The 19,954-nt window shown below is 35.6% G+C and overlaps 1 protein-coding gene across 3 annotated transcripts; it reads left to right on the top strand.

Moving 5' to 3' along the window:
- Positions 1 to 5,554: 5,554 nt before the first annotated feature.
- LOC120770250 (zinc finger protein 546) lies at positions 5,555 to 19,524 on the top strand. Of its 3 annotated transcripts, XM_040097549.1 has the most exons (12): positions 5,555 to 6,350; positions 9,998 to 10,131; positions 10,419 to 10,501; positions 10,584 to 10,811; positions 12,120 to 12,280; positions 12,350 to 12,452; positions 12,518 to 12,842; positions 12,904 to 13,068; positions 13,126 to 13,252; positions 17,002 to 17,147; positions 17,222 to 18,136; positions 18,923 to 19,524. In XM_040097549.1, the coding sequence occupies exons 1-11, from the start codon at positions 6,225 to 6,227 to the stop codon at positions 17,889 to 17,891; spliced, it is 2,268 nt and encodes a 755-aa protein (XP_039953483.1). In that variant the 5' UTR covers positions 5,555 to 6,224; the 3' UTR covers positions 17,892 to 18,136; positions 18,923 to 19,524. The 3 variants fall into 3 exon arrangements, with proteins under 3 accessions (XP_039953483.1, XP_039953485.1, XP_039953484.1); XM_040097551.1 differs by lacking the exon at positions 10,584 to 10,811 and having other exon boundaries at positions 5,556 to 6,350; positions 10,419 to 10,432; XM_040097550.1 differs by lacking the exon at positions 10,584 to 10,811 and having other exon boundaries at positions 5,556 to 6,350.
- Positions 19,525 to 19,954: the final 430 nt, after the last annotated feature.

Raw genomic sequence — 19,954 nt, 5'->3', positions numbered from 1 at the left:
GAAACATCCCCTTCACTGGTTGTGCGTTGGATTTGGGACCCGCCACGTAAAAAACGCCCCCAATGAACAGTCAAAAACAGCCTCGGATGAGAGACCCCCTTTTGATGACGACCATGGCAAACCGAAACTATATTACTCTTCAAAAATACAAAAGATTTCTTACAAGACAACTTTATTTTGATTGGTCAGTTTGTATGACAGCTAGAACCTATTGTAATGCGATTTGAATTTCGAAGATTGTACCGTCTCCTTGACCTTTAACCTAAGCCAAATTTCGTGAAGATACCTCGTCAAATTTAAAATTTTTCTATACAAACACTTGATTCCAATCGTTCAAATCAGAAGCTTCTTAGGGAAAAAAGGTGGTGTTTAAAATTTCAGATAAGGGAGAAAAATGTTTGTTAGCAATAGAAAAAGAAATAAGATGAGGTTTATACCGCTACCTAGGTTCTATTGTGCCCTCTCCTCCATCACTTGTATTGTCAAAGGAACGGCACTCTGATGAATTCCAGAAACCTGCTGATCGTTACTGAGGTTCTCATCAGTATCCACGTAAATGGATCCAAGAGTCTTAAGCCTGCGTCTACAAATTGCTGTGCAATTGAGAATCAGGTGTTCTGGATTTTCCGGTTCCATGAGCCAAAACCGGCACAAGAAACCATGCCCATTATGGATAGGTGTTTGCAGTTTGCAGTATTCAGTGCAAAGCGCGAAAAGAAGTCGGAATTTGTTTCGGAAGAGGTTTATAATATCCCTGAACCTAGCTGGCTCCAAATAGCAGCTTAGCATGGCCAGTATTTCTCTCTATCGTGTGGAACCCAAACGCAATACATGGCTTAGGCCCCATCATCTTAGAAGCCGCAGCAGAGCGGCCGAGTTCGTCGGGTAACATTGCCCACTTCTACAGTGAATAAATTCCTTTCAGTTATCCAATCCGAGCAGTCTGGCTTAAGTGCGACCACTCGCGGTATTTGGTAGACCCAACCAAGCTCCGGGAAGTTCGCAGCCAGAAGTGCCATTGCCCTTTCCTCTGCGCTGGTCGTAAAGGTCCAATCAGCTTTTTTATAGCTAATACTGTGTTAATCTTAACACTGACTAGACTGAGAAGACGTTTATTATAATTTGTTGAGTGCTCCTTATATTCCTCCCAGTTTCCAGAACGTGAATTTTATTGAAAAGCCTGCGAACTGACTTCCTGGGCGCTGAGAGTTTACTAGACTGGTCGACTTTAGTGAGCAACCGCAATGGTACACAGCTATTATGGACTGATTTGTCGCAGCCAGCCTACTCTCCAGTCCAAGAGGCGTAGCATCGCTCCCTTTCTGCCTCACTCTACCAAAGTTGAGCTCTAGAGTATCCCTCGAAATATCTCTTTTCGTGCTTCTAGGGGTGGAAATCGGAGGAAAGTCCCTGAATTCCATTTTCAGTGCGAACGGGATGATCCTATGATCTGATATAGAAGGCTCCTGTCCCTTCATTATGAGATCAGGCCGGACAGTAGTTCGTTGCAAAATTTTAAATCAAAGACCTCCCTTCTAGCACTGGTAACGAATTCACATTCTCAATACTTAATTTTTACTTATTATAAATTCTTCACCCCTCTTCGCGCAAAGGAAACGGGTCTCGCCGTCCCCTTAACTTCGGAGAAATCTCCGCTAGCCAGGTGACCGTCTTCTCGTCCTTGCAGTCGTCCGAACCCTCTGTCAATTTTTTCCGCGGTGATTTGGGGCGGAGCGTTGTCTCTCAAACGCTAGTGGCTGATTTTCGCCATGTCTCTGCGATCTCAATGGTTCTTCAGGCGTTAATTGGTCGCTTTTTCGTTTTACGGTTTCACCTGTAGTACTCAGTGGTTCAACCCATTCGCAACCTATGTAGCCTTCCTGACAAGGCGACGCATCTGATTCCCGCTTTTAGTGACGGACTCGACTGTTGCTTCTGCACGTAGCAGGAGATAGGTCGTTGCTTTTGCTCCTGCTTGAAGAGAGTTTCACTGCCTCCTCTGGGGACTGAAGGTGCCTAAGATACTATTTCAGAGTGATACCGCTCATATCCACGATGCGAGGATAGTCAGGGCCACCTGGACATCCAACCTCTGGTTGGTGGGCATTCTGCCACCTCGTTTCCTTTTCCTCTTATATGCTCCTTCGGTCCCGACTCATTTACGGTCGCCCTCTGTTGGGGGGTCCGTAACCATACTCCCTGCTGTAGAAACCTTGTGTGTGTATTTTTAGGTGTGCTCATTCTGATTCTAAAGCCCTTGGCTTAACATAGTGAGCTTTTTTGTCTTGGTCTATGTCAAGGGGAACACAAAGTTCCGTCGCGCCAAAGCCCCTTGACGCGGTAAGGCTACTTTTACTTCCTAAGGTAGCCGAGTGTTAGAAAGGCTCCGTTAAAATACAGCCGAATTTACATGGGCACCCTGGATTAAAAGGTGGCAGCTCTTGCTTATCGTACGCATGCGACCCATGCCAATCCATCTGAGAAGTATTTTATAGAACCATTCACTCCGATTAAGAGGGACTAAATGACGTTACGATTAAGCTCCTGCATGATGGCAAGGTGCCTGCCAATCGCCAGAATTAAACTGATTTTTATATTATATGACTAATTTTTAACTTATTAAGAAAACGTAACTTAAAATATATTCTTAGTAGAAAATAATAACTCCAGTATTCCGGCATTTTTCTTATTATTCTTACGAAAATTAGATGTTTCAATTTGTAATCAAGTAACTAATTCTGGCACTTTTATAACCGCATGCCCTTCCGTGCTCCCATTTTCAATTCATAAAATTTACAATTTAAGATCCCGTTTTATTTTAATTTATGTACGAAATTTTTTTATTAAAATCTTTTTGCTAAATTAATGTTACTTAAATATTTCATCCGTAATAAAGCAAATATTTGAATGTAATGGTAATGATGATATCAACAATATGTACTTATGTATGTAATATGTTTGAAGGAATATGTTGAGAAATTCTAAAATCTAGATTATAGATCTAAAAATGTTCTGCATCCTCCTGCTTTCCTACTTATGTACATATGTACTATATGCATTTAGGGAATTATTTAATATTATTCTCTATTAATCAAATATTTAGTAGAGTTTCTCTTATCGATAATAAACATATTGGTAATTGATTACACAGCTTTTTATCAGGAGGATTTCTTAAAAATGAAAACAGGTGGGTTCGAGATGCAGTAGTTCATAGCCAAGTTGTCTCGTTCTAATACTGACGACATATTCCCTATTGATTTAGAATAGCACGATTCCGATTACTTTGGCGGAGGGGTAAAAAAACGAATTTCCGTATAAATGGGTTATGTGTGGATAGGGGAGCTTCTCCAGAGAAGGGATATGCAAAAATAGTGCAAAAATAACTTATATTTTTAAAATATTCCCGATAAAAAATTCAAAAATTTCAAAAAATATTCAAGAATTTTCATTTCTCTATGTTTCACTAAATTCTTTTTACATTTTTCACTTGGTAAATTTAAGCATACACTCTAAACATAGAAATAAGTTCACATTTCACTTTTATTTTGTAATATTTTACCTAAATTTATTAATTTAAAAATCACTTAGCACACTCATCGTTGCAAAGGTTAGATTGTTTACAATTATGAGGAAAAAGAGCGTTGCCACATCTTAAACACCAAATATGTAGGATTCTTAACGATGTTTCTTTGTTTGTTTTTTTTTTTGCGTGATCCTTTTTTCTATATTTATTATAATAAAAAATACTTTCCAACATTTTTATGTTATAAGTGAGTTGTGAACACTTTTTCCATATACATATACATATATATGTATAATATGTGATTTATATTTATTAAACACAAATAAGTAAAAATCTATGATAATATTGTAAAATTTATATCATATCGGGGTGACTGTAGTACTTTCGTGTAGTACTCTTTTCCGCCTTCGGCCGCGCTCTAAAAAAATAACCCGAGCGAATACTCGGGGTGACCGAAGTACTTTTGCGTAGTACTCCTTTCTGCGCTTTACACTTTATTACGTAATAATTATTATAATACAATATTACTTATACATATCGTCACCTAAAATGCAAAATAGTTTATAAGAGAAGGAGATATAATAGAAACCATTTCTATTAAAAACATTTAAGTTTCGTTATAAAATAGTTAAATACTGGTTATAATATCTGACAGCGATTTCCATTTTTTTTTCGATGATACGTTGTTTTGTGTTTTAGGTGACAATATATATAATATTATTATATAATAATAATGTTATATAATAATATTATATTACTATATAATATTACTTATTTGTTTATAAATTTAAAAAAGAAAATATCCATATGCGTGAATAGAGGAATTTTCGCGAAAAAGAGGAGTTTCAGCGAATTGGCAGCGCTCCATTTCGTCATAATTGTTAGCACATACATATGTATGTAAATGTTTATTACGAGTGTAAAATGTACTTTTTTAAATAAAGATTTCTTAGGTAAAAAAAGGGCAAAAAGTGTAAAATATGGAATTATTTAAATGTTTATAGTTTAATTTAATTAATTTGAAGTGAAAAATGTACGTAGAGTGTGTAAAACGTGGTGAAATATGTTGCTTTTTGAAATTTTCGAATTTTGGGAATTTTTGAACATCAAGGTCGAATATCTTCACATATTTTTTTAATCAGGAGAACTTCCTCTTTCCAGCGGAACCTTCAGATCGCGGCGCCAAAGAAATCGGAATTGTGCCTTTAGAATTACATAATTCGTGCACTCTTAAAATGCTTACGCTAGATCTGAAAAGCTTCAAATTTTATATCAAGACTACTAACTTTACATCGGTTTGTTTTTCATTCGAAAATCGTACTCAAGATGTCGCTAATTTCTTTGAATCACTGCTATGAACTTTTATATTTGCATAAAAATATGGTTTTGTTTTGTATTTGTAAAATAAATGTTTTCTTGCAATAAAAGTGAAGTGATGAAAGTTTATTTTTTCTGCAATTCATTATAATCTTTTTGCAACTACGCCATGTATTGTTTAACATATACTACTATTTAGAAAAAGTTGACAATCTGGATAGAATTCGTAAACATTTTGTATTTGTAATAATTTAATAATGATTCCAATCCGTTCGTGTAAAAATCAAGATCTAAAGGTTCAATTAGAGCTGCCATACTCATAAGCAAAATTCAATTGAAGATAAGGCCAATGCGTTGTGGTAGAGAAAATCATTGCTCGAAAAGCTGGTTCGGCCAGCTGTTTATATGGTTATGGTTATGGGGGCTATAACTGAACCTTAACATAGTAAAATTTGACGACTTCTTTCCCCGACATATATTTTTTGAGAGCACTTTCACCAATTGTAAATGCACAGCTCTTTATACACTATGCAACCCTGTATAGTGCTGAATGTGACTGCATCGCGCACCACCTATCCGTGAAAGTTTTCATACCTAAACTGATTTTCCTTCACCATGGATTAATCAATTGTGCTCGTCATAAATTTTAATTAAATATATTTTAACAATAAGGAATATTATAATTTAAATATTTAATCTTTGGTGTATAATTTTAATAGACTTCGCAACATGTATGGAAATAATAAATATTGCTGAATCTTTCGCGTTTGTGCTGAATTGACCTCGTCAACACGAAGCGAGACGAAAAACGATAACGATGAGCTCTGAATCCAAATAGGAATTTCAAAATGGCGTCAGTGATTTTTGGTGGAATTTCAGTGTGTGTTTAACTTAGTTTACGCGGTATTTGTGCTGATTAAAATTTAATAATTGTGAGAAAAATATTAAATGTGAAGTGGTTTATCGATAGAAAAACAAAAAATAAATAGGAGCAGATGTGCCTTTACTCTTTTAATTAGTGATAAAACGCTTAAAATGGCGTATGCATGTGAGGAAGCGGAATAACTTTCTTTTTTCACAAATTTATAATTTTTACTGCTGGACCAGTACTTGGTTATCTTAAGAAAAGGTGAACAACGTGTTGTTGAATATTATAACTTGCACTGCTTGCTGCATTTTGTGACAAGTGGCAAGTGGTACAGTCCGAGTTGGGACGCGTTTTACATTTATTCTAATCGCCAGCGTGGGAACATACGGATCATATATATGTACATATATTTTGTCATAATTTTTTAAACATCGTTGAAAACGGCAGAAATCACTAGTGTTAAATTTGCCTATGATAAAGTGAAAAAGGCGGGTAAATCGAGAAGACACTCCAAAAATGTGTGCAGCACACAGTAACCCACAACAGGGCTTCGGCTATACTTGGGGATTCGCAGATAATACCCGTACGGAGTCTGTACTGGAGATTCCGGCAAATATAAATTACACAGTCAGCAGTGAATCCGTAAGTGATCAAAACAAAAATGACATGTCTGATTATGTTTTTCCTTTCAGATAGTTAGCGTGTAGACGCGTTTTTGTTTCGCTACCACCAATGTATTGTTTTTAGAGCCCCACTGTCTCAATTGGTGTCTGTGTACAAGCACACCTTAACTCCCCCTTCATATCAATTTCTCATATTCTTGCATACTTGTGCACATAGTGCGTGTACTTTTTGAAAGAAATGCATATACATATGTATATCCATACATACATTTTGTATGCAAGTACTACGGTTTACATGTATGTACCTTGTGTTCATACGTGCAGATGGATGTGTGCGACTATACGTATACGAGGTTTTATGTAACGCCACCATAGTCATTATCGGCTTCGGTCACACTTTGTCACATGCATGAGTAGTGGACACCATGAACATTGACATTTGTTTTGTATTCAAAACAAGTGTTTGAATTGATACAGGCTTAATGAAATGAAAACTGAATATGTGGCTACTAATGCGTATATACATACATATATATAATAATATATTGAATCGTAGAATTTTAAAATGGCGACTGCATAAATTCGCCTCGCTATTGGCAAATAGCAACGAAGGCGAAGATTTGAGCCCAGGGTTGTATTTTTTCGGAGTAACTCGCTTTTATTCTGAAATGATAAATGATTACGTATCGCAATACACTTGTGTAGTATTTCAGTCAATGTCTGCTGTTTAGCAGCGAAATTCGTATGTGGCAGTGAAAAGGCAACACCACACATATCGGTAACAAGTACAAACACTGCTGCATGTATGGTGTTGCTGAATACACACAATGAAACGCATGGTTGGATGTGTTGTGTGTTTTGTGTTGTCGAGTTTTTGGCGCAAAAATATACTGACATAAGTCCAATTGTGGGTAAGATGCGCGCTCTCTAGTTTGGGATTGTGTGTGTAAAAGGAGATATGTGTTTGTTTGTTTACATTTTTCTGTTGTAAGTTATTCTAATTGGTATGTTTGGTTTGTAAGCTGTTGCTTTTTTGAGGGGGTGTGTAAGGTCGACCACTCTTGGCGCCAGAATATGTTACAGTATGTGGTATGTTTTTTCAGAATTATAATACCCAAGTATAGATGAAGAGACCCAGTATTTCTGAAAAATATGCTAACTTCGTTTGCCCCGAGGCTAGAATGCACCCTTAAAAAACTTTCTTTACAAGAAATTGATTTTATTTGGTCGGGTTGTATGGGAGTTGTGCGCTATATGAAAATACAAGAACTTGATTCTGACAAATAAGTAGATTTTTTAGGAGAAAAATGCGTGTAAATATAAAGACGGACATGGCTAAATCAACTCATCACGCATATGCCTCTCTTTATACTTATACGAGAAAATGGCCCTCCAGTTTTGCTATGCCATGTAAACTGAACAAACAAAATCATGCACTTTTATGACTTTTTTTTTAGCAAAATATAGTAAGACTTCGTTTGCGATTTTATCTTTTTTAATTTATTATTCAAAATCTATGACGTCCCTGTCAAAGTAACACTTGTGCAAATTTTTTTTTTTTTTAATTTTCGAAACAGTGGTTGAAGTCAATTTCCGAGATTTACGTTGTGTTGCGGCACAATATTTGTTGAAAATTTGGTGAAAAACTCGCGAAGAATCAATGTAGTATGCAACGGTGCATTATTGTAGTGCAAAGAGTGGTCGGTTCACGAATCCGGGTTCTTTTTACGAATAGCTTCTCGCAAATGTCGCATAACATCGAGCTGTTTTTCAAAAAAAATTTATGATTTTGGAATTAATCGTGCGTTTGTTTTTCTTAACCACAAATTATCTTTCAATGAACCTTGCTATTTCTAACAATGGTAAGGTCTCTGGCTGTTAAATGTCGATTATTTTTTAGTCGTCTTGATAATCAGTTGATGTTGATCGCTGTCCTGGTCCTGTTTCGTCGTCAACCCGTTCTCGACCCTCTTTGAATAATTTGTACCAATAAAAAACACATGCTCCAGACAAACAATTATCACCTTAGATCTTTTCCAACATTCTGAACGTTACGGCAAAAATTTGATCCCCCACACAACATTTAATGGAACTTCCTTGTTTAGTAATTCCTCTCGTAAAAATCGCCGATTGCGCTTTTTGAACTTCAAAAAAAAACATGCATATATTAAACATTATTGATTATTCTGATATGACATTTGACACAGATGTCACTGACAATCATATCTAGAATAAAATATTTCGACGAATGTGATTGCGAAATTTACCTTCGTAAAAGAAAAATATGTGCAAATTTTGTTTTCAGTTTATCTCGTGAATTAATAACGGCAAATTTTTTTCCAATATGCAGTATTCGTCGTTCAAATATTTTGTTTGTGTATAATGTTTAACATTCTTTCATTTGTTTCATTTGAATTACCGTTAATTGAAAATGTCATTGCGATTTGTATTTTTCACAGAAAATAATTCAGCAAATGCTGAACAGACAACATATAAAGTTTGTTTTTTAACTAAAGTGAAAAATTGGAAAATAAGTAAGTTATAGGTATTAAATATAGTGCGTAGAAAAATAATTTATTATTTTGGAATAGTTATATACAGATGGTCATCACAAATATTGGAGAGATACACGATATCCTATCGCTATAAGCGAAACCATAATGGGTGATCTTTAATGGCACGCGCTGCCTTTATTTCTAAAGACAAATCTCAAATGTGTTTTTACCTACTAAAGTGAATTCCGAAGTATTCATTGATCTATTGGATAGTGGGCTCATTCCTTTTGCTGAGTATTTTCATGACGACAATTGGATATTTCAGCAAGACAACGGCTCCATTCATGTGTCTCGCGCTGCGAAAGCATTTTTTCAGTCCCGGAATATCCAATTATTGGATTGGCCAGCTTTGAGTCCTGACCTTAACCCCCATGCTAAAGTATATGCACATGCCAAGCAGTATGATACTATTAAGCAGTTAAAAAGTGCCATTGTATCAGAGTGGGAGAAAATTAAGCTAACTACTCTGCAAAACTTAGTAGGGTCCATGCCACGAAGACTGTACATGGTAAAACTGCAAAAGGGTAAAACCATTACATACTAAAAATATTTAAAACATCAATTACTTAAGGTTTTTTTTATTATATACGTGTTAAAATAACATTGGATATGAATTTTAAGAAATTTTCTATTTTGCACATAGTATGTGTAATTATTTTCTATGAAATTAAAGTAATCTTATTAAAAAAATTAATATATATTTAGAATTTTGTTTTTGTTTAATACATCTTATAAAGCCATAAATAAAACTGTAAGCCATCAAAATATATTTTGTGTTTTTGATACTTTACGAAGCTACCATTGATTATTGTTGTTGCAACTGGTTATCTAATACCCGCATGGGTGGTAAGGTTCAGGTTGGTTGTCATCTAACGACAGGCTCAGGAAACGAACTGTTTCGATGCGGTCAGACCATAGGCAGAAAGCTCTTTAATGAGGGTTTTGTTGGGGAATATAATACAATTTTTTTTCAAAAATATTTTCTCTTCTAATACATATTCTTATTAACCCGACAATACATTTAGGTGCATTTTAAATAATATATCTTATCTGATTTTATTATTTGCATTTTATTTTTAGTATTGCACTAAATAAAAGTATGTTTTTGCAGATGCCATATTTGCTATCTACAGATGGCTCTTTAACTGTGCAGAAGGACGTTAAAGGTGGATTGACGGCTCAAAAAGGAGGTGTTGTACGACGTATGTTTGTTGTAAATGAACCATTTGCACCAGGACCACAACGGTAAGTTCATTATTTATAAAAGTATAAGACAAGGCATTCCCCATATAGTTTTTAAATAATTTAGTTATATAATTACTAAACTCTTGAAAACGTAATGTTTAAAACTTCAAAACTTTTTATGACACCTTAAAGTTAAACCTTTGTTTTGCCAACAAAATTTACGCTAGATTAGTAATAAAGCAAATCATTGCATTACCTTTTCTTTTTGCCCAATTCGAATCGAAAAATTTATGGTAAAAAAATTAAAGAAAAAACTTAACAAAAATTTGTATTTTCTTCTATTTCAGGGTCATAACTGCAGGTACTACTACACCATCGGTGGTGAAGAAACAAGACCAACAAGTGCTCAGTATTAACTGCGACAAAAATTGTAAGCATCCAAGTCCATGCACACCAATCGAGTATATTTAATAGTGTTTCAAAACAAACCAAACTATTTGCTTTTGATTTAGACCTACTTGTAGATCAATCAGATCAGTCACACTCTCTGACTAATGGTATCGTCGACACGAAGTCACAGACCATTCTAACGACAACAGCTGGCGCTAAAACGCATTTTAGTCCCATCGGGCCGATTCATCTCACTGCAGAGGAATGCAACGAGATTTTAATGAAACGAGCGCTTGCCGCATCTCAACAGACTCACACGATCACTACTGCAGACGGACATGGGACGACAAGTAAGACTGTAAAAATTTCAAAGAAATTCTAAGCTCCCTCGTCCGTGCCTTTAAACATCGTGTGACGATCTACTTCTCTTTCTACTAATGCATAGGGTTTTGAAAACAAAGACAACAGAAATGCTAACATATTTTGTACAGATCGTTTCGAGTACAAATTAACTTGTCAAATACCGTGTTAGAAAGTGCGTGAAATCAGTTTTTCTTATTTTATATTATTTATTTTGGCACTTCTTTTCGTAATGTGCGATGAAAATGAATTGAAGAAATGCACGCCATATTCAAAATTTTTTCTGCATTGTGTGTGTGTTTTTTTTTTTGAAAAATGTAACATTTTCGTCTCAGTTACATTTCGAAAATATTTAAATTTACTTTAAACCATAGTTTTACGAAGTTGTCATTATATTATAACATTCAAAATAATAATACAATGGTTTTAATATTGTTTTTTGATATTTCTAATTTTTTATCCATTAGGAGAATTAAATTATACATATGTTGGTGTTAATGTGGCTTGGTGTTGGTGCATAAGGTTTTTGTGTGCTTAAATTATCATTATCATTTATTTTTTTAATTACGCGTATATCATAACTATTTTTTGTGTATATATTTTTTAATAGAAGTCTTAATCAAACAACTATTTGTCACATAAATTGCGCTCTTTGACATGAAATTTATGAGTTATCTCAAATGTAACACTTAAAATAACTGTATGCCATGCATTAAGTATTTATTTTCCTAATTCAGTTAATCGATGTGCGCATTGCCTTCAATATACTGCGTTTACTTAGGAAAATTAGTGATTAGGAATTGTTCCAATAACACAACTTCTGCAATGGTAACATGAAAATATGTTCTTTAAAAAGCAGATTCACTTAGGTCAAATGGAAAGCAACAAATTTCCTATTTTCAGTATTCCATTCCATAACGGTAATTGTTTCAAGTAAATTACCTAAGAATCTAGTTATTTACTTACATAAATTTATACTCATTTCCATAAATTTTTCTTAAATTAACATTATTTTTAAATGTAATTTTCCATTCTGTTCAAAAAAGTCTGGCCTTCACTAAAATATATTCGATCAGTATAGAACTGGACAATTTGTTGCCAAACGGACAACCGGATCGATTTTTGCAATTGGGTTACTACTGAGCCATCATACACAATACTAAGACTAACACATTTAAAATCATGACATTAATTTTGTGTTTGGGAAACTTCCGAATGAAATTTATTTCTGTATATTAATTCCCAATTTTGCATATTTTCTTTGACTTCTCTTCCATCTGTAATGCTCATACTCTCAGGTGACATTCTGCCGGGTATATCGGTACAAGTTCAAAAAGTGATTCAAGGTTTAGAAGAGGCGGATGATTCACAAGGGGATACACCCAACTTGAAGTTGGAGCCCGGTACATTAGAGCTATCTCCAAAAACAGAATTGCAAGATAACATGAATTATAACGAGGTAAGAGAAAGTTTCACTTGAATTTGTGTTGTTTCAAGATTGTAGTCATATGTTTTTTGTACTCAATAGAATGATGCCACAGTTAAGAAGGAGCGACCATACAGTTGCGACGAATGCGGCAAATCGTTTTTATTGAAACATCATTTAACAACACACGCGCGAGTCCACACAGGTATAATTTCTAAAATACAAAATTATATGTTTGATTAAAATTTATAGGCCAAAAATGTATTGTAGGTGAACGGCCGCACGTGTGTGTACATTGTAGCAAGAGCTTTGCTCATAAGCACTGCCTCAATACACATCTGCTATTGCATTCAACTGATCGGCCGTTTCAGTGTACCGAATGCAAGAAAAGTTTTACTTTGAAGCACCACCTGTTGACACATTCACGTGTTCATAGTCGTGATCGGCCATTTGTGTGCCCCGAATGTGGGCGAACGTTCCCATTGAAGCGACATTTAGTGACCCATAGTAAATTTCATGCTGGTGAACGACCATACGTTTGTGAGGAATGTGGCGAAAGTTTTGCTCAGGAGAATCACTTAATAATGCATTCACGGTAAATTCATATAAATTTTAATTCAATGAAAATGTTATTTGTACTATCTTTGTGCTTTCAGTTTCCATGGATCGCTGAATCCATTTGTTTGTCCAGATTGCGGAGCTACATTTCCTCGCAAATTTCAATTGGTTAATCATGGCCGCATTCACGGTAAAGTACCACACTCCTGCACCCTGTGTGGCAAAGAGTTCTTGCAGAAGCGCACGCTGGTTTCTCACATGAGGTAATTGCCATTATCACTTCTGGTAAATGTAATGCTAAACAATACACCATTATTTAGGATTCACACCGGCGATCAGCCATATCCTTGCATTAGTTGCGGTGAGGGCTTTATGTCTAAAGCCGAATTAAATCAACATGTGCGTAATACACACGGGGGCGTAAATCCAAACTCCTCAAACACTGCGGTAAGCATTGATAGTATTTCCGTATTCTAATATACACTTGTGGAAAGAATTTGTTATAAAAACATATACACAATAAATTTCTATAAAAAGTGCCCTTAGTGGTGAAAATATTAGGTTAAGTGGAACATATTTTCTAGAGTCGTGAGCTTAATTGCTGATTTAGTCAAAATCAAAGTAGGTATACAAAATATGAGCACCTAGTATACATACGAGGTTTGACAATTAAGTAATGAGACTGATTTTATTGCCGCGCTTGTGGTAAACCTGTGACCTTGAAATTCACTTTCTCTTTTTCCGGCATCCCTCCCCTCTCTATTGATATATGTACTATCGCTCTAGCTTGTTTAGTTCGCCTGCTGCGTCTAGTTGAGTAGACGTGTCTTTGTAGTGCTCGTCCCGAAAATGGAAAAACGAAATCAAGAGCAACGCGTCGTGATAAAATTTTGCGCCAGATTGGGCGAAACAGTTTCGGAAACGTACGCTAAAATTGTAAGAGTGTATGGTGATAGTCGTGCCCAGTCGTGCCCAAGCTCACATTGGTTGTCTCCGCGAATCGTCCAGAAAGAATTCGTTCCACCGGGGAAAACTTTGAATCAAGTCTACTATTGCCAAGTACTCGAAAGATTGCGAAAACGAGTCAACAGGGTGCGCCCAGACATCGCTCGTAACTGGATCCTACATCACGACAACGCGCCGTGCCACACCGCCCTCAACGTGTCCCGGTATTTGGCCTCTAAATTGATCGCCGTGTTGCAACAGCCGCCTTATTCGCCCGACATGTCACCCTCTGACTTTTTTTGTTTCTTAAAACAAAATCAGTGGTCAAAGGAACCCATTTTGAGTCGATTACGGACATCCAGGCGGTCGTGACGAGGGTACTCGTTGACATCTCAGTCGAAGCGTTCCAGAAATGTTACGAAGCATGGAAAACGCGCTGGAATCGCTGTATAGCTGCCCAAGTGGACTACTTTGAAGGGGATGGCAGAGTTGTAGAATAATTTTCAAATATACGGTTTTTATGGAATCAGTCTCATTATACTTAATTGTCATACCTCGTATACAGTGTCGGACAAACCATATTGGACTCATAGCTACGAGTTACATTATCATCTCCTATCTCGCAATTATCATTTTAAATATAAGCAAATCACTGAGATTTGAAGAATAACTATTTATTTCATGAAAACATACAACATCTTAGAAAGTTTTTAACTCCACAACATTTTATACGAAAAAAGTAAACATATTCAGTATTTAGTGCGCCAAAACATATTGGAATAATAATTGTTATTTAATACTTTAAAGCATAACCATTATTATTAGAAAACCGGCGATTGAGTTGGCCACTTTAGGACACTAATATTTTGAGCTTCGACCCAATATACCACTAGTTTCGAGGTGTGTTTTGGGTGGTTGTCGTGTCGAAATGATCATAAAAGTGGCATATTCCACTCATGGGGCAGCATCACGTTCTCAAGGATCCATATATACATATGAAAAGATCCATAATTCCATTGATTCAATAAAGAGGTCCAACACCAAACTCGGTAAAACATGCTCATACTATAATGTCACCTCCACCATGTTTAACCGTACCTTGGCAGTATCGGGGATCTAACCTCTTATTTTTGGTCGGCGAACTCTTCTCATTTCATATTTCAAATTACATTTTGATTCATCAAAGAAAAGTATTGTTTTCCATCGTTTCACTGACCAGTTGATGTGCTCCCGAGCAAATCGTAATCATCTTAGTCGATTTTTTCTTGATAATGCGTTTTAGCTGTCCTATAACTTGTTAACCCACTTGCACACGCTCTTCTCGACTGCTAACTTTGAAATTTAAGTCTTTAACCACACTCGTTGCCGACTTGTCTGGAAACTTTTTCAGTTCTCTAAGTATTTTTGAATCGTAATGTCGTGTTCTAGCTTTGGGTCGTCCTCCACAATGGTGAGTTTTCACAGATCCACTGTCCCTAAATTTCTTTATAATAAAGCTCGCTGTTGATTTGTTGATACTGATATAACATTTGTTACAAATGTATTTTTGTGATAATCCATTCTCGTGGTTTTTAATAATTGATTGTTTTAATTGAATTAAATGTTTGTTTTCAACCACGACCATAATTTCCAATAATTTCTTCGAAATAAGTAGAATTTTAATCGCGTCACAACTTTTTGTGTAAAGTCACTTAGCTAAACTAAAATAATACTTTTATGCCGTTCAAATTGCATAGAGGATGCAAAATCGTCAGAAAATAACGGGAATTTCGACCCTTATCACTAATAACTACGACTAGTCCAATATGTTTTGTCGCAGCGAATATTGGGTACTTGTAATTAATTTCGTATAAAATGTAAACTATTAAAAAATTATAAGATTTTTCATTGTTTCTCTAAATAAACAATATGCCTTTATATTTAATTACTTTTTTATATTCAAAATTGTAATTTGGAGTATACGAAAAGTTTTTAGCAATCATAGCCATCAGTCCAATATGTTTTGTCTGTATATAATTATTTTTTATTATACTCTCGCAACAAAGTTGCTAAGGAGAGTATTATAGTTTTGTTCACATAACGGTTGTTTGTAAGTCCTAAAACTAAAAGAGTCAGATATAGGGTTATATATACCAAAGTGATCAGGGCGACAAGTAGAGTCGAAATCCGGATGTCTGTCTGTCCGTCCGTCCGTCTGTCCGTCCGTCCGTGCAAGCTGTAACTTGAGTAAAAATTGAGATATCATGATGAAACTTGGTACACGTATTCCTTGGCTCCATAAGAAGGTTAAGTTCGAAGATGGGCAAAATCGGCCCACTGCCACGCCCACAAAATGGCGGAAACCGAAAACCTATAAAGTGTCATAACTAAGCCATAAATAAAGATATTAAAGTGAAATTTGGCACAAAGGATCGCATTAGGGAGGGACATATTTGGAAGTAATTTTTTTGGAAAAGTGGGCGTGGCCCCGCCCCCTACTAAGTTTTTTGTGCATATCTCGGAAACTATTATAGCTATGTCAACCAAACTCTACAGAGTCGTTTTCTTCAGGTATTTCCATATACGGTTCAAAAATGGAAGAAATCGGATAATAACCACGCCCACCTCCCATACAAAGGTTATGTTCAAAATCACTAAAAGTGCGTTAACCGACTAACAAAAAACGTCAGAAACACTAAATTTTACGGAAGAAGTGGCAGAAGGAAGCTGCACCCAGGCTTTTTTAAAAATTGAAAACAGCGTGGCGCCGCCCACTTATGGACCAAGAACCATATCTCAGGAGCTACTAGACCGATTTCAATGAAATTCGGTATATAATATTTTCTTAACACCCTGATGACATGTACGAAATATGGGTGAAATCGGTTCGCAACCACGCCTTCTTCCAATATAAAGCTATTTTGAATTCCATCTGATGCCTTCTTTGTATAATACGAGTATAAACATTAGGAACCAATGATGATAGCGGAATAAAACTTTACAAAAATACGGTATTTGAAAAATATGTAAAAGACGTATTATGAAATCTCGATTATCACTTTACCATGCGAGAGTATAAAATGTTCGGTGACACCCGAACTTAACTCTTCCTTACTTGTTTTTTAATGAAATCAGTTCAATATGTACCAGCGATCTTTTAGTTCTTAAGAGAAAATCGGAAGCATGTGATTAGTATGAGACACATTTTAGTAAAATGGCCATCTTTGTTGTTAGCGAATTTTATACATAAAACATATAACTTTTCTGAACAGATACATTCTACGCAGCAACATCATACGCAACAACAGACGCAAGGGTCACATCCACAAACCATTACTGTAGTCAGTAATCCAGCGAACCCGGCATTATTATCTGTGGGCGGTGATAATAATGCTGCTCGGCCTCAATTTGGCTGTCGGTAAGTATAATTTAGCACGAACAAAAAAAAATTCAATAATTTAAACTGAAATTTTCCTGTTCTCGCTTTTGCAGTGAATGTGGAAGTGCCTTTAATAGTAGAGAAGCGTTAGCGCTTCATTTGCGATTACATACAGGTGACAAAAGCCTTATGACTGATTTGTGCGCTTTAACTGCGGCACTGCCCGGCCACTTCCTCAACACCGGCCTTAATCCAGGCGCCACTGTGGTTGCTACCAACCCCAATATAGTGGCTCAGAATACAGTGCCCGTGCAGATCATTTCATCAACCGGACAAGTCATGACACAAACAACATTGGTACAGGCTGCCGCAGCAACGCATCCACAGGGTGTTGTTACCAATGTGCCTGGAGTGATGCATCACCAACAGCCGCAACAGCAACTGACGAATGCAGCGCCACAACAACATCATCCACAGCAACAGCAGGTAACGCCGCCCAAACCAAAGTCACATTTTTGCGCCAGCTGCGGTAAAGGATTTGCCGCTAAGCACGGTCTTATGCAGCATAATCGAAGACATCCTAACGGTGGCTGCACCGTGCGCACACATGTATGCGAGTGCGGCAAGGCATTCTTCCAGAAGAATCACTTGATGCTACATCAGCGTCAGCATTTGGAAACCAAACCGTCAGCTGCTGTCGCTCAACAGCAACAACAACAACAACAGCAGCAACAACAACAGCAACAACAGCAGCAGCAGCAACAACAACAACAGGTGCGTTGATTGCATAGCTAAGCAAAAGATAAACAAAATATAATAAATACAAAAAAGCTGCACAACGCTGTGTAGTCCGCAAAAGAGTAAACCTGCAAAATACGCAAGCCGGCTTTGCAACGCTTCCATTATAATTTTTACACGAGCTCGGTAACGTTACGCTGAGACAAATAACCAACGCTTAACATCAAGCCAGAATCCTCATATCAAACAACCACGAAATAAAACTGCATACGCAAAATACTAACATAATGGTAAGGAAATAAGTAAATAAAGTTAATAATATACATACATATTTATATAGAGCACATTTCAAAAGTTGAATGCAATAACTAGACATGATTAGAAAAAACTATCTAGCCAGGCGAAATTTTTGTTAACCTCAAACAAATTGAAAACGAGAACTCGCGCAAAGAAAACTTGGTGTTTTATACACAATTGTAATAGTATTTTTTGAGAAAATTAGTGAGAGCAACTTTTGATATTGTAAGATTTAATAACATTGATCCCTTAAAATATTTGTAAATTACAGCGCCGGAAAGTGAGCTGGAAAAATAATTAACATATGTATTAGCGATCTAAAGCGATGTTCTGTATAATTTGCTCCACTTTATTTCACTACAAACAGGGCGAATTAATGCCTGAAAGGTTATCGCACCCCTTTATGTTATTACCCGATCATGATTATTTACTGATATGTTGGACGAATTAGTAATGTAAAACATCTTGTATATTCAAGGTGCAACTATATTACACAAATTGCAAATAATATTGTTAATAGAGATGTTAAATACAACTTTTTACATAACCTGTAAAAATTTTAAGTCAAGTTCTGCTGTTTTGTAAAATGATTTGACTATTTACCTAACGAAAACTTTTTACTATAACTATAAGTTGTGAGTACCAGAGAAAGTAGGGTTTTTCATTTGGCAAAGGTTTGGTTGCACGACTATGTTAATCGTTATTTATTTATGTATGTATATCTATTATATGTTTAATTTGAATTCAAAGTAGAAACAGTTTTTCTTTTTTCCATTTAGGATTTAACACACGAACAGCACAGCCGCTCGCGCAAACAACAACAACCACAATCGGCTATGTTGATAGGCAATCATCAAGCGCTGCACCTGCAAGTTTTGCAAGGCACTAATGCAGCTCATGTTATTAAGTACGAAATAAATATACCACAGGATAATCAAAGTGGATAAGCGTTGATAGAGTAGAAATGGTTAATGGTTGATTCATTTTATGTATTATCACTAACCCAAAGGACAAATTTCAACATTCATGTGAATGGCGGCTGGGAGGATGTGGGTTCAAATTGTACGGTACACAGTACAGTACTTGTTTCATTCGTTTAAGTTTATTACGTTTTTAGTATTTAAGCTTTATTGTTTCGCTCTTTATTGTGTGCACACATTTCGCAATGACAGTAGAAATTACCAATTGTTTCTATTTGTGTATATATTTGTTCAATTTAACTTAACTATCTATATCAATTGTAATTTTAAGCCCTCAACCAGACGAGCACACATAATTAACAAATTCCTGTTACTAAGCTAATTTACAGGGGAGATACAATTAGTATATGGGTTGGTTACACATTAAGTCGTGCACAATAAAGGATCATGTGTCTGCGTTAGTTATGTTCCGAGTTCTCTTATCCCTCACCTTTGCCCTTTTATATACATACAATATATATGTATAACGATAAGAGTGCTTAGATTATAAATCAGAAAAGAATTTCACCTTCATGCCGACATTTTATTATAAATTAAAATGTCTGATTAATACATAGTATATATAGTACATGGAATGTATGTAAAAATATATGCGATTACATACAAAAGAAAACAACAACTAATAATAATAATAAATACATAATCATGTGCTAGCATGACAAAACATAGTTGTATAATATTAGACTTATGTGCATAAGAAATGAATGAATAGTAATAACTAAATATATATTTTATTATAAGCATAAAAAATTAATGAAAAATAAGAATAAAATAAAAAACATAAAATATTAAAGTACCTTTATTTTTTCACAAACCCGAATACTTTTGCAA

Source organism: Bactrocera tryoni, chromosome 3, assembly GCF_016617805.1.
Source record: "Bactrocera tryoni isolate S06 chromosome 3, CSIRO_BtryS06_freeze2, whole genome shotgun sequence".
Lineage (NCBI taxonomy): Eukaryota > Metazoa > Arthropoda > Insecta > Diptera > Tephritidae > Bactrocera > Bactrocera tryoni.
Note: the sequence above shows the minus strand (reverse complement) of the source record. Positions and strands in the feature narration are given on the sequence as shown.